The sequence below is a fragment of the Marmota monax genome, unplaced genomic scaffold (assembly GCF_021218885.2).
Source record: "Marmota monax isolate L192 unplaced genomic scaffold, Marmota_monax_Labrador192_F-V1.1 WCK01_AAM20220418_F8-fsc00023, whole genome shotgun sequence".
Classification (NCBI taxonomy): Eukaryota; Metazoa; Chordata; class Mammalia; order Rodentia; family Sciuridae; genus Marmota; species Marmota monax.
Genome location: NW_026692907.1, coordinates 10,027,747 through 10,042,342, shown reverse-complemented (window position 1 = coordinate 10,042,342; position 14,596 = coordinate 10,027,747). Strand labels below are relative to the sequence as shown.

Genomic DNA, 14,596 nt, shown 5'->3' with positions numbered 1-14,596 from the left:
TAAACTCTATGGTCACCATAGAGATCTATCTTAATTCACTTAAGATGAATAACACTATTATTTATTCATTTATTTATTTTTTGGGTGGGGGGGATTAGGAGGAATTGAACCCAGGGGCGCTTAACCACTGAGCCACATCCCCAGTCCTTTTTTGGATCTTTAGAGACAGGGTCTTGCTAAGGAATTTAAGGCTTTACTAAGTTGCTGAGGCTGACTTTGAACTTATGATCCTCCTGCCTTAGCCTCCTGAACCACTAGGATTATAGGGCATGCACCACTACTTCTGGCCAAATAATACTTCTTCATTGTTAGAAATCTTGCTTATGCAAAACAAAAATATGAATTACATTTTTTACAATGGTCCTTTCTAAATTTTTTTTTTATAAAATCATAACCAGACTTCACTGAACCTTCTTTCTCTTCAATGGTAAGAGAAGGTTTTCTTGTGAAATGGTATACTAAATACTACAGGCTTTTTTCAAATAAATTTTGAATATAAATATGGACATAATCACTTCAGATACCCAAAGGAGCCTAAAGAACATAGAATTCAACCCAAATATTATGTAGGGGTAAGAAAGGAGATTAACTACTTAGTTGTCTTGAATAAAATAAATAAGAATAAGCTATTAGCAGAGACCTAGGCCAAAGGCCTGACTCTGGGGGACCCACTTGCCCCCAAAAAAACAAACAGAAAAAGTAATGGTGAAAAGCAGTAAAAAACTTCAGTCAACATGGCCATGCTGGGAAGGCAAAGAAAGAGCCAACATCTTGGCCCTGTCTTGAGGTGCTGACAGGAGCTTCAGGTTTAAACAGAGAAGAATTGGGGCAGGGGACAAGGGTCAAGCAGTCTTGGTCAAATGGTGGTCTGGTGGATCGAGGTTTTGGTTTTGGTTCTGGGACGTGGCTCCAGAGAAGCCCTGAAGCTTCCACTTGTTGCTTGGGATGCTGATCTTTGGGACCTAGGACCCTGCATGGGGGAGGGGCAATTTGGTTCCAATGATTTGATCACTCCTGTTTGGGGGGGGGCTGCATATCATCATAGGATGATGGGGTGATTTTCTGGAAGGGGTAGGACAAGGAATGAAGTCTTCCATGTGCCACTCCAGGGGTGTAAAACAGGATGCAGCAAATCCTGCCTCGACCTTGAAAGGGAATGAGATAGGTTAGGTAAAGTTAGAGCTAATAAACCCTGTAGCCTGCTGTTTAGGTGAATACCCATTAAATGATTAACAAGCCTATGTGCAGAGCTGAACAGGGACCTGATCCAAATTTTAAAGTAAAGAAGGAAACAGATTCAAGATGGAGGCAGATATGCCAAGCTTCATCCTGCTTTCAGCTACCCACTGGGCACCTGCAGGCCTAAGTAAAGAATCGGGGCTTGTATCAAAACCGGCTTTTTTTTTTTTTTTTTTGAAAAATTAATGGCAGTCCAGGCATAGTTATGGTGCATGCCCAGGAACTTAGGAGGCTGAGAAAGGAGGACCTCAAATTCAAGGCCAGCCTCAGCCAACTTGGTGAGATCCTGTCTCAAAATTAAAAATGAAAAGAACTAGATGTGTAGCTCAGGGGTAAAACATCCCCGAGTTCAATCCCTAGTACAAAAGAAATAAATAAAATAAAATTAATAGCAATGTAACTGATAAATAAATGATTGATACCCAAACCTAGGTTTCAATATGGTACATTTGAAAGGTTCAATCTTTAAGTAAACAAATTCAGTATTTTCCTTCTAAATCACGACAAAAATAACAATTATTCTCTCAAGTAAATAATCCTGAGGCTAAAAAGATATTTTTAGATGAAAATTACATTATGAGTTATTACTCAGATACACAGAAAATGAGAACCAGATATTTTAAAATTGGCAAAGGACTATAATAAATATTTTTCCAAAGATTAAATAAAAATGGCCTCTAAATACATGAAAGATTTTCAACATCATTAATAGTTAGAGAAATACAAACCCAAACCACAATGAGATGGTATTTCACACACACACACACACACACACACACCTAGCAGACAAGTATTGGCCAAGATGTGGGAAATCAGAAAACTGCACTGCTGGTGGGAATATGAAAGACAGAATGGTGTTTCTTCAAAACAAATATGGGATCATCATTCGATTGCACAATTCCACCCCTCCTGTATACTGGTGAACGTCCAACACCAAGACCAAAGCATTCTTGTCAGACTCAGACAATGTGGAGCTGAGAAGTTAAGAAGGAGGAGGGCTCTTCCCAGTCTGAGAGAAGGGCTTTTTCAAAGACTTTCTAAAAACCCCAAAGATATTTCCCCTTCATTCTAAGTGCACCCCATGCTTTACATACCTTACAAGGAGACACGAATTTCAGTTACAGAGTTTATCTTGAACATTCTTTAAGACCGCAACAATTTAGATAACATGCTGTTAACAGAATGTTTGCCTCTATCAATGGGCATCTCCACTACTGAGCTGACCAACTCCTGCCTTGGGTCTCCAAGACCAGTCAGTGAACTTTGCATTCAAGTAGATTGTGTCAATTTGTCCCCCCTTTTCGGGGGGTAGAGGGGCAGGGGGAAGTATTAGGGATCGAGCTAAGGGGAAACTTGACCACTGAGCCACATCCCCAGTCGTATTTTGTATTTTATTTAGAGACAGGGTTTCACCGAGTTGCTTAGTGCCTCCCTGTTGCCGAGGCTGGCTTTGAACTTGTGATCCTCCTGCTTCAGCCTCCCAAGCTGCTGGGATTACAGGTGTGTGCCAAGCAATTTCTCCCTTTTTAATAGCTTCCCCTTGCCTCAAACTCCTTGCACTCACTAACAGTTTACTAGGACAAATGTATTCCCATTGCAATGCTCTGTCATTCCCAAATAAATAACACTGTTCTTTGGAGAGGCACTCTGATCATTTGGTTTGACAACCCAGAAGAGCAGCAGGAACTTGAACAGATATTTATTCCCCAATGTCCAAAGCAGCATTATTCACAAGGAACAAAGATGGAAACAACCCAACATCCATCAACAGATCAAAGAAAGAACAAAACGTGGTATATACGTGGGGAACTTCTTGGATATAAAGATTATTTTAAGCTGGGCTTGAGGTTGTGGCTCAATGGTAGAGCACTTACCTAGCACATGTGAGGCACTGGGTTCAGTCCCCAGCACCACATAAAAAAACTAAATAAATAAAATAAAGGTATTGTGTCCATCTACAACTAAAAATATTTTTTAAAAAAGATTATTTTAAGCTAAAGACATTTGTAATTTGGCAGATGCAGGAAAAAAGCAAAACAAGGCTTCTTACAGTTTCCCTAACAGGATTTAAAGTAGTAACTTCTGGAATAGAAGGCTGTCATCAACTCCCTTGGACTGGGCCTACCCCAGGACTCACACCCGCAGAAATCAACATGCTCACTAACCTCCTTATTTCTTTTTTGTTCTAACACCACATTTGCCCTTCCTAAGCAAACCCCTTTGTTACCCCCATAGAAACTCTTTCTTTTTCTCTTGTTAATGCTCGTAAGTCTTAATCACTAGCATAGAGGAAAATTTTTTTTCTCCTTGACGTATACATAAAGGGAACATGATTCAGCCCCAAGAAAGAAGTTCTGACACCTGCATGACATGGATGAACCTTGAAGATATTGTGCTAAATGAAAAAGTCAGATGCATAATGATAAATATTATATCATTCCACTTGTATGAAGCAGTCAAATTCTTAAGCAGAAAACAGAATGGTGGTTGGTGTGATGGGATGAGAGAGGGGATAAATACCAGTTATTGTTCAGTAGGTAAAGTGCTTCAGAGTGGGAAGATTAAAAAGTTCTAGAGATAGGGGAAGTGGTGGCTAAGAATAATCTAAGTATATTTAAGGCCACTGAATGTTATACCTAAAAATGATTAAAACATTCAATTGTGTTCTGTGTATCTTACCAATGATTAAAAACAAAACAAAAAAAACCAGATCTATAAACTTCATGATTTACCCTTCAACTAAGTTGAAGTATGAGAGTGATGGAGAAAGAGGAACTCCAAAGCAGTTAGGTACAAATACTGCTAATATCTATAGTCTAAAATGGACATTACAACCAACATAGAAATGATAATATTTAATCTACTCTTTTGGAGGGCACCCTCTAAGTAGATACTAAAAATCACATATTTTATCAGACACTTGAATGTATTTCTAAAAATCTCTCAGGGCTTGCAAAATTACATAATGTAACAGGTGTTGTATCCCTAATCTGAGAACCTGAAATCCGAAATGCTCCAAAATTTGAAAAATTTTAAGCATGAATATGGTACAACAAGTGGAAAAACCCACATCTGACCTCATATGACAGTCTCAATCAAAATGCAGGCATACTAAAAATAATAGGCAAAATTACCTTTTGGCCCTCGGCAACTTAGCAAGACTCTGTATTAAAATTTTTTAAATAAATAAAAAGAAGTGGGGAGGTAGCTCAGTGGTAAACAAGCATTCCTGGGTTCAATCCCCAGTACCCAAAATATAAATGGATTTGATTTGGACTTGTGTTTCATCCCCAACATATCCATATCTATATCCAAATATTCTGAAATCCAAAACACTTCTAGTGTCAAGCATTTTGGATGTTCAACCTGTACCCAATGATAAATTAGATTAAATTATCATTACAGGGTTCATCAATAATGAAAGGTGGACAAATGAAAACCCAAGCCCACCCTGATAATGTGGATATAAACTGTCATCACTATGGAAGGGAGGAAAAGAATCAGTACCCCAAGCAAGAATCCAGAATTATTTAAAGAAAATAAAACTGCTCAGGACACATTAGGGCTGAAATAATCAATGTTCTATAACCTTAAATAATATCATTAATTAAAAATAGGCCAAGAAATGAACATTTTACAGATTTAAAAATATGAATGTTTAAACATAAAAAATATGGCTATACATTTAAACATAAAAAAATTATCACTACACATTTTATCTATAAAAGTTTATATATTAAGTGGGACTCATGTTTCAGATTGCCTCTTATTTGGGGAAATAGAAAATTTCCTTTTTGTAGAAGAAAACAGCTCTAACAAGCAAATATGGCTGAACTGGTAAAGGGGGCAAACGAAGTTTAACACAGATTTAGTAATTAGGATGCAAGACCTTCAAATTGCAAGTGCTAACTGTTGAATAAGGTTTTAAAGAACACAAACAATGCAGTAAGTGGTTACATTGGGAAAAGCATTTATATTACCTGATAAGGATTTTTTATAAAATAGTAATGTTATGCAAATGAGTACTTTAGATAAGGATAAAATTTTGAGTGACAGTATGTATTCAAAAATGCTGTGTCTCAAATACCTAGAAAGAAAGATGATATATTTGTAAAACTGTGTTAAATTATCAAAAACGTGATTGTAGTAAATGTATGACATTGAATATGTATTGAAAGAATTTGAATAAAATAATATTAAGTGTGAGAATAAGAAAACAAATTAACATGTTTTAAAATACAAATGTTTAACTAAACTTATTAAGTAAATATTATGAATATATATTCAACTATTTCATCTATAACCTTAAAAGTTTATATGTTAAAAAGCACTGATATTTCAAGTTGCCTTTTATTTAAATGAAAAGAAAATTTTCTTTTACAGAGGAAAAAACAGCCATAACAAGTAGATATTTATGAATTTTCAGTGATCTCTAATTCTAACTTGCTAATATAACTGCATAATTCATCTGGGGCTGAGCACTTAGGATGTAGGAGAGGAGCTGGCGAAGACGAAAGGCGGCAAGCAGGGTCAACGGCACACACTGGTCCATTGTGCATCACCTCTTCCCTCTCCAGGACCAACACAAATTCCAAAAACATCTGTTCCCTGGTAGAGTGCCCAGGGCCCTCTACTTCAGGAGTCCCATAGATGCAGCTAGCAAACAATCTTGCCCAGAAGACAGACCCAAAAGATTAGCAGGAGGAGAAAAGAGGGCAAGAGGGGAAGAAACCACCTCCATTGGCCCTGTGGGAGAGAAAAGAAAGGCCCGTCTGCACATGGCCTTGGGAAAGATGCCAGCCTCTGCAGGCAGCACAGCCCACTGCATCTGAGTGCACTGCTAAGCTGGTTTTCTAAATGCATCCCTGTTCAGTAACTTTCTTTTCATTTTCCTAAAAATTAATTCAGGGTGGGAAATAAACATAAAACATTAATAAAAGTCCCTAATAAAAGATTTCAACTTGAGTCTGGTTAAATATAATTTTATAAAAAATAAAGTTCACTGGTGACTTAATAGCAAGGGAAAACCTATTAAAATGTAATACTCTCCTGACAGGTTATACATAGACAGTATCTCAAACGCAAAGATGATTTTCTAGTGTACACTGCTTTTGAGTCACATAGAACACAGAGAACACTGAATGGCCAAGATACAGAAAATGTAGATGAAACCTGGCCGGCTCCAAGCTGAGCACATAGGTTCCCCAAGGACCGCTGAGGCACTGCAATTTAGAGAAATATGAGAGGGGCCTCAGCAGCCCCGAAAGGCTGCTGCTCCTTCCAGGTATACAGGAGTTGTGGACATCTTGACCCAGGAGCCCCTGAGGCCCTCCCTCTGTCTTTGGAACATTCTAGTAATTCATTGATAACAGAAAAGAATGAGGGATCTTGTGAGTAGCCAGTACAGCTCCTTTCTTTTCTGGAGGATGCCTATATTAGAACTGGATCTGTTGGAGCTGGAAGGCCTGGGGCTGTCAGATATATGCACCTACAAGATCAAGGACAGCAGCAATGGCAAAATGACTGGGCAAGCAATAGGAGCAGAGCAAGAGAAAAACCCAGGAGGTGGTACCCTCCTAGAGTATAGAACCTTCAACTTCTGGAGAGCTCCCGTTGCCAGCATCCACTTCTTGGAATTGAATTTGCTCTAAGGCCAAGACTTATCTCTCCCACCACCTTGCCCTTATTGTCTTCTCTTTCAAACCCCTTCCTTCTCATTCCTTTCCCAAATTAATCATATTCTCTAGCCTCTATTGTGTGGTGGTGCTGATGAATCTGCCAGTTGATTTTTATTTATTTATTTATCTATCTACTCCATTTCTTTCAAAAGCCCTTAAACTAAAGTAAAGGGTTCAAGCAATCAAGTACTGGATCATAGAAATCCCATACCCACCCCCTGGATTATTAACCCCAGAAAACAGGCTTTGTGGAGGCATCAGGGAGTAATAAAGGAGTACAAAATGGAAGACAGTTTTGATTCCAGTTTTAATCAGCTTCAAAGATTGCTCAAATCAGAGGGTAAAGCACTTGCTTGGCACATGTGAGAACTTGGGTTTGATTCCTAGCACCACACAAAAGAAAAAGATTGCTCAAACCTTTGTAGTTTTCTATGGTTACCAGTAAATTAAGTATTTTTCCCAGAGTTAATGAAAACCTTCTAATTTTTAAGATGATTTGCCACAACAGAATGGTTTACAAAATGCTAAGGTGATTATCTTCTTTTTTAATTCTGTTCCTTCTTATAATACATTATTTTTCCCAGAGAAATTGGGGGCAAAGGTATAAAACAAGAGGAAATAATACATTATAAAAAATGCAAATATGGGAAAGCACTAAATCATTTCAAAATAGTTGAAACTTTTTCCTTCCAAAAAGTGTTCTTTGTTTTCTACAGTATTGAGGATTCAACTCAGGGGTGTTCTACAACTGAACTATATCCTGGCCCATTTTATTTTATTTTTTTAATTTTGAGATAGGGTCTAAGTTGTCCATGCTGGACTTGAACTTGTGATCCTTTTTTCAGCCTCCATAGTCCAAAAGGATGTTCTTCAGCTTATTCACTTACAACTTTGCCTCTAATTGTGGGATGATAATTCTAGCTTAGGAAAATCAGATTTCAAATCTTAAGAAAAAACCTTGCTAATAAAATAATTTGTAAGGTTCTGATTTAGCCTTCTGAAAGGCATAAGGTTTGGTCCTGAGTATTTAGTCTTGCCTCCTCCTCATTTGCAATACAGGATACCACTAATCAGTGGGCCTCAGGCACAATTCTAAAGCTACCTTAAGACCATGAAATAAATAATGACATTCTGCCCCTACACCTTGTTCCCACTCCTTCCAAAATTACTGCTGCTGATTTGTGCTGCTGTTTACTCATTTATTTAATAAAGACATTCAATCCCCCTTAAAAAAAGATACAATGTGTTTTTCATTAATTTTGCCTTGATTTTCCCTGACAAATATACCATGTAAGAAACACACAGCCACTTTCTCCCATAATTGGAATTTAAAAGAAAATCACAAATGTTAAAAGAATTCTTCTTTGAAACAAGAAACCAAGAGAAAAACATCACTAAAAAGCAAAGCAGAAAGAAACCCACTGTGACACCAAAGCAAGTGAAGCTTACAGATTCCCAAGAGACACTTATGCTCATGGCCACACACAATGTGGTACATCTTAGAGCAATCATCCATCATAAAAAGATCCGCTGATGTTTTGCTTTTTTTTTTTTTAACAGCTATGAGAGTTAGGGATAGGCGGGGGGTGCAGAGGGGAGGATGTGGAAGCAAAGTCACAATGCCTCACCGTGTGGTCAGGGCTGTAGCTGTACTGCTGTGTCCCCTGGGAGTACATGCTCATCATGGGTCCTGCATTCTGAGCCTCCGGTGGTTCACCAGCTGAGTGGCTATCATGTAACCACTGTGTACCAAAGTGGAGTTCCTGCCTGGAGGGCACAGGAGTGGCCTCTTGAACATTAGAAGAGGTATATAACTCCATAGACTGAAATTGATTTTGATATAGTTCATATTCTTCATCAACAAGCATTTCTCTTTCTCCACCCATTTCCTGCAACTGAGGAGTCAGAAATTCGTGCATTTCCCAGGCTTCTTGGCTGCTGTCTACTTCTTTTTGTTGAGATTGGTAAGAATTTCCCAAATCTAGAAATGGCTCGTCCACAAGTTCTTCTTTAAAATAGGGTTCATCTCTAAATCCCTGTAAGGAAAAGTTGCAAAAAATGTTAAACTGCACCCGTCTTAGAGCTCAGCATGTACCTTAACTGGAACATTAAAATGGTGCCATAGCTGCAGTGCACCACCTCATAAGCACTGCATGGCGGACATGATCAGGAGCTATATTTCTCCATCAAAAAGAAGAAACAGAAGCTCACTTCCAAACAACCCGCAACCCAGAAAAAGGAAAAACAGTAAAATAAGAGGTAGAAATCTGCCCTTGGCAAGGTGAATGACTACTCTAAAAGGTTCATTATACATTAACCACCTGAAAATTCTCCACTGGAACTGGGAACTTTGTCAACTGCCACACTAAACATTTGATCCATGTACTCAATATAAAAAGTAGTACATAAATACAAAAACTAATACTTAAGAAAGCAAAGACTAAAAAATCAGGATCATCAAGCTTAAGTAACTTAAAAGAAATCACAGCTATTCAATGTTCAAAAAATAGGAAGGATAGTAGAATGAAATAGACATTATTATTACTATGTATATGTATGTGAATGCATGACCAGTGTGATTCTGCAACTCAGAAAAATGAGAAATTATATCCCATCTGATTCAAATGTATGATATGTCAAGATCATTGTACTGTCATGTGTAACTACATAAAACAAACAAAAAAATTATAAAATAAATGGGCAGTATATTTCCACTACTTTTAAGTATGATTCATTTGTATCATATAAATATATTTTTCATCTATGCTGCAAATGCATAAGAAAAAGAAATGAATACAATATGCTTTTCAATTAACTTATAATTTCACTAATTAGAAGCCAGTACATACCACTGAAAGTAAATAGTTCTACATGTGCAGAAATTTTATTGAGTTTCTGGCTAATGCCTAATGTATATATGGAACTGGGATTTGCAGAGCCCCTGACTTAACCCTGGGGAACCTGTCAGTGCAGAGTCCAGTGAGGCCCAATTCCTTCTAAGACATCAATGATAATTCCTATCCTAAGTATTACGGGATATAAATGCCTGGGATAATTCTACTCTTTCCCACTGCTTTCTTCACACAGCTCAACATCATCGCGGTGAAGCTTTTAAATTAATATAAATTTAATATCAAATAATGCAACCTGGTTATGTGAAAAAATAAACTTTAATTAGAGGGTATATTTGAACATATCACATAGATAGGAAATTTTAACCAGAAAAGTCTAGTCTTTTAAAATAAAATGTAATGGACATTACAGGAACACCCATCAGTGTGAGACACTGTCAACACAGTTGCCAAGAATGTCACCAGACATGAGTTATCAAGCAAAGCAAGCCATACTTTAATTGCAAAGAATAAAACACAATTTATTTTAAAAATCAAGAGGAAAACTTCCAAAATCACTTTCTACAATTATAGCCTAAAGTGGGGTTTGACTAAAGAAAGTATTCAAAATGAAATTTTTTTGTATAGTTCCATTTTCTACAGCATTTAAAATACACGTCTATTTTCAACAATATGTTCTCCTCCCCAAATTTGAGGATTATATTAGTGATACAAAATAAAATGTTCATTCTTTGGAAATGCCGTACATATTCCTTGTATCATTTTAAAGAATCAAAGTAATACAGGAAGGAAAAGATTTCACTTTAAAAATAATAATAGTAACAAGTGAATGGGGATTCTTTAATTTGTATCTACTTAACCAAGGGAGTGGGACAAGCTTTGTCTTCTTTAGAAAAACCTTAGCACAGCAAATCATTCAGATGGGAAATTCACTACATACCTTGGGTGCTTCAAGTATTAAAGATGAATTCATATCAAGAATTGTTCCTGGAGGTTCAGTCTTGTCTTCATTACTGTTTGAATGTAAAATGTAACAACTTTCTTCTTTCTCATCTTCCTGAAAATATAAACCACTTTCATGAGTTTAGCTTCAAACTTTCTTCAGATTAATTCTCATATTGTACAAGGACACAACAAAATTTATGCAAATTGTATCATTAGAACAAATTTACTTTCATAATTAAAAAGAAAGATGGGCTGGGGTTGTGGCTCAGTGGCAGAGCGCTTGCCCAGCATGTGTAAGGCCCTGGGTTCGATCCTCAGCACCACATAAAAATAAATAAATAAAATAAAGGTATTGTGTCAAACTACAAATAAAAAATTAATTTAAAAAATAAAAAAAGGAAAGATATACTTAGGTCAGGGCTTCTCAACTTTAAGTATCCCTTAAAGAAAAATTACTTGGTGATTTATATATATAGCTATCCACCAGGTATATGTTTAAGTACTTTAAACATACTTAACACACTAATTAATGTATTAATACATGCTCTAAAAAGTGGGAGCTCATACTAACTCTATTTTACTGATGTGGAGAAGGAAGTACAGCCATTTGCCCCATATCCCACAGCTGGTCAGTTACATATCCAGAAAGCAAACTCAAGCTGCCTGTCACTGAGCTTTGTGCTCCCAGTCACCATGCAGTCTCCAACTTACAGATGAGCAAGATGGGGGCTAGTGAGACAAAATGATTGGCCCAAGAACACAGGGCCTTGCAAACCACAGAGAACTGAGCAAAGCCCACAGCTATCTATCTCAGAGTTCCATTGCCTGTTCTGTCCTCTTCATTCTGAGAATGATGCAATTTTTAAAGTCAGCTTATTCATTTTTTTTCCTTTTGTTTTTTTGGATCTGGTATATTCAAGGTAAGTTTGCAGAAAAGAGGAGACAAATCACATTTATGGTTAAGATGAAAATGTATAACTGAAACTATACAGGTCTAAGTATTACATATATACCTTAATAAAAATAATTTTGTTCTCATAACTATTATATGTACACATTCTCTTGGCCACAACCTGACTTAGGATCTTCTTATTTACATTCTCATTCTCTGTTTCTTCTATGGATTGAGTAAATCCTCAGTTAACATTAGCTACGCAGCCACCATGTACAATAAGAAAGGGACAGGGACATAGACCTCAGAGGAGATCCGTTTCTGGTTTCTAGAATCTACAGCTCCTGAGTAGTTTTGCTAAAAGAACCCAGATGCTAAAGAAGGAATTACTTAATAGTTTAAAAAAGAAAAAAGTCTTGAAATTGACCTTTCTCTCCATCCCTTTATTGGCCTCCCACTCCTAAGTCTGCTGGCAGCCTTGGATCCACTAAGGGAGTCCTAAGCAAAGTTCCACTCCACAATTATTATGTTCCAAAACACTCTTAGAGCAAGGCCCTGGAGTCTGAGGTTTCTGCAGCTCTGACTGCCAGAAATCACCCAAGAATCCACACTCTTTTGGTACTAAGTCCCATTATTGACACTGCTTCAGAATTCCTAAAACTGCTTAATGGTATAGGCTGGGCTGCTTAAGTCCTATAGGACTAACTATCTTGGGATTTTTCCCATGCGGTGACAAAATTCTAACAAATAATCACCTAGGTAATCTAGAAAAAGTTCCTTCTACCACCTAAAATAACAAGGAGATGAGGTCCCATGAAAATATTCTTGGTTTTCCCTTCCTTAATTTGTCCAAAAAATCAAACCAAGCACTTCATGGTGTATTACTTATGGGTTAATACACCAAATACACAAAAAGTCAAGAACCTGATTTAGCTATGTGTTAGATTATATTTTGAAACATTTAAAGTTTCTGTTAAGTGTAATATACAGGCCTTTTTATGTGTACTACATGAAAAATAAAAAAAACTTACTGGGGCTATGGGAGTAGCTCAGTGGTAGAACATGTACTTAGCAGGAGTAAGGCCTTGGATTCAGTCCTCAGCAGCAAAAATTTTAAAAAGTAATACACTGAGGTTTCTTGGAGAAAAAATAGGTGTAATGCATCAACCTTTATCTATATATAAATATAACTAGCTAGCTAGCAGAGTACTTATGTTATTTGGGCAATATATTGAAATATTTCATAGATTAAAGAATTTAGAGTTCAGAAAGACCTTAGAAGTTCTCTAGACTTGTTCATTCTTCTAAGAAATGAAAAACTTAGGTTACTAGAAAAAAAGTAGTATACGTGTTGATCAAATTACAGAGGTGACCCACTGAAGAGGGAGACTTGTGAATAGTACATCAAAATTTCTCAATCAGAATCTCTTGAGGGCAAGACTCAGAAAATTGCATTTTAAACATCTCCCAGGTAATTTTTATGTAAAATTACATATTTTTGAGTTTGAAACCCACTGGGCATTATAACTCTGAGCAAAGCTAGAAACAGAGTTCATGTTTCCTAAAATCCAGTCCAACAACCTATCACAACCAAGCTGTTTCAGACATGCTACCTACAAATTAAAAAAAGGAACAATACAATCAAACAGCAGCACATGTTCCTATGTTCCTGCAGCCAGGAACACAGGGTCTGAAGCAGCCTGGCCAAGTTCATATACCAGCTCTGCTTCCTGCTAGCATATGACCTTGGGTCAGCTACTCGACTCTCTTGTGCCTCCACTGACTCATTTGTAATGTGAGTACAAAAGGGTGACCTTTACAGTTGCTTCAGCTACTACTACATGTGGCTTCTACATGTAGTAGACTTAAAATATTGTCATTAGTAAGCACTCTTTAATATTTTAACATCGACTGAAATTATTATTATTATTATTATTATTATTATTATTATTATTATTATTATTATTATTGTACAGGGGAACTTAACAGCACCATAACTGAGGTACCCTTCTGTCAGGAAGACTGACCTGACATAGTACATTAAGCAATAAGACGGTTTGATCATATAGAAGTTCTGGGTGCTAGGAGTCATCGGGTACTCTGATGACAGCTGGAAAAGCATTAATGTCTCATTGTCATAATGTTAAATGATGTGGTTGACTGACTTCAACTTATTGTACTATCTTAACATAATTCCCTAATGAAAGTTAATATGTAAACATACTTACTTTAATTTGCATTAAGGAATATGATAGAAACTTAGATTCTGTGTGCAAAACATGAAGATGAAAATAGTAAAAGTGGTACTAGTAAGACTAGAAATGCTAACAGCTAGCAGATATATAGTAATGTGCTCAGTAAGCACATACTGAATATAATATTCTTTAAACCCTCAAACCGTATGAGATAGACATTATTTTTTCTGATGCGATAAGTCAAGGACATTAAAAAACTTGACTATGATCAAAGATGCATTAAGCAGTGGAACAGGAATTAAAGGTCAGGTGTATTTGCCCCCAAAGTCCATGTTCTTAACTGTTACAATACTATTTCCTATGTTAACAAATTTCAACACTTAGAGGCCAGACATATTTATCTCCAAAGTCCAGAACTATTACATTATCATTTCTTCTTATATTAACAAAATTCGACACTTACCACCAAAGGCTTACAGATACCAAGGTGTACAGTGCCTGGAGGCACGGCCTTCAGTACCTCCACAGCTTCAGCAAGTGTGGTATTGTCCAAAGAGTATTCATTGACTGAGACCAGGCGGTCTCCAGGTAAAAGTTCTCCACTTCTTTCTGCTACACCATCTGCTACCAGGGAGCGGATCACAATCACTGATCTTGTGGGATCTAAAGGGTCCTGTGAGTCAAGCAAAGAACAATGAGCCGATTCCCTGTAAACAAATATGCAGGTTTGCTATGGTTTAGATGTAAGATGTCCCTCAAAAGTTCATGTGTGAGACAATGCAAGAAAGCTTAGAG

The 14,596-nt window shown here is 36.9% G+C and overlaps 2 protein-coding genes across 8 annotated transcripts in view; one reads left to right on the top strand and one right to left on the bottom strand.

The window, feature by feature from the left end:
* The window catches only part of Patj (PATJ crumbs cell polarity complex component), a 360,314-nt gene that overhangs the window by 247,587 nt on the left and 98,131 nt on the right, over positions 1 to 14,596 (bottom strand). For all 7 annotated transcript variants that reach the window (XM_046450923.2, XM_046450925.2, XM_058581534.1 and 4 more), the window contains 3 exons: positions 14,265 to 14,474; positions 10,710 to 10,826; positions 8,546 to 8,953 (listed from right to left, as the gene is read on the bottom strand). In XM_046450923.2, coding sequence (XP_046306879.1) covers positions 8,546 to 8,953; positions 10,710 to 10,826; positions 14,265 to 14,474 — 735 coding nt within the window. The remainder of the gene's footprint in view (positions 1 to 8,545; positions 8,954 to 10,709; positions 10,827 to 14,264; positions 14,475 to 14,596) is intronic.
* LOC124096891 (protein AF1q-like) lies at positions 6,618 to 6,890 on the top strand. Its single transcript, XM_046450928.1, has one exon. The coding sequence runs from the start codon at positions 6,618 to 6,620 to the stop codon at positions 6,888 to 6,890; it is 273 nt and encodes a 90-aa protein (XP_046306884.1).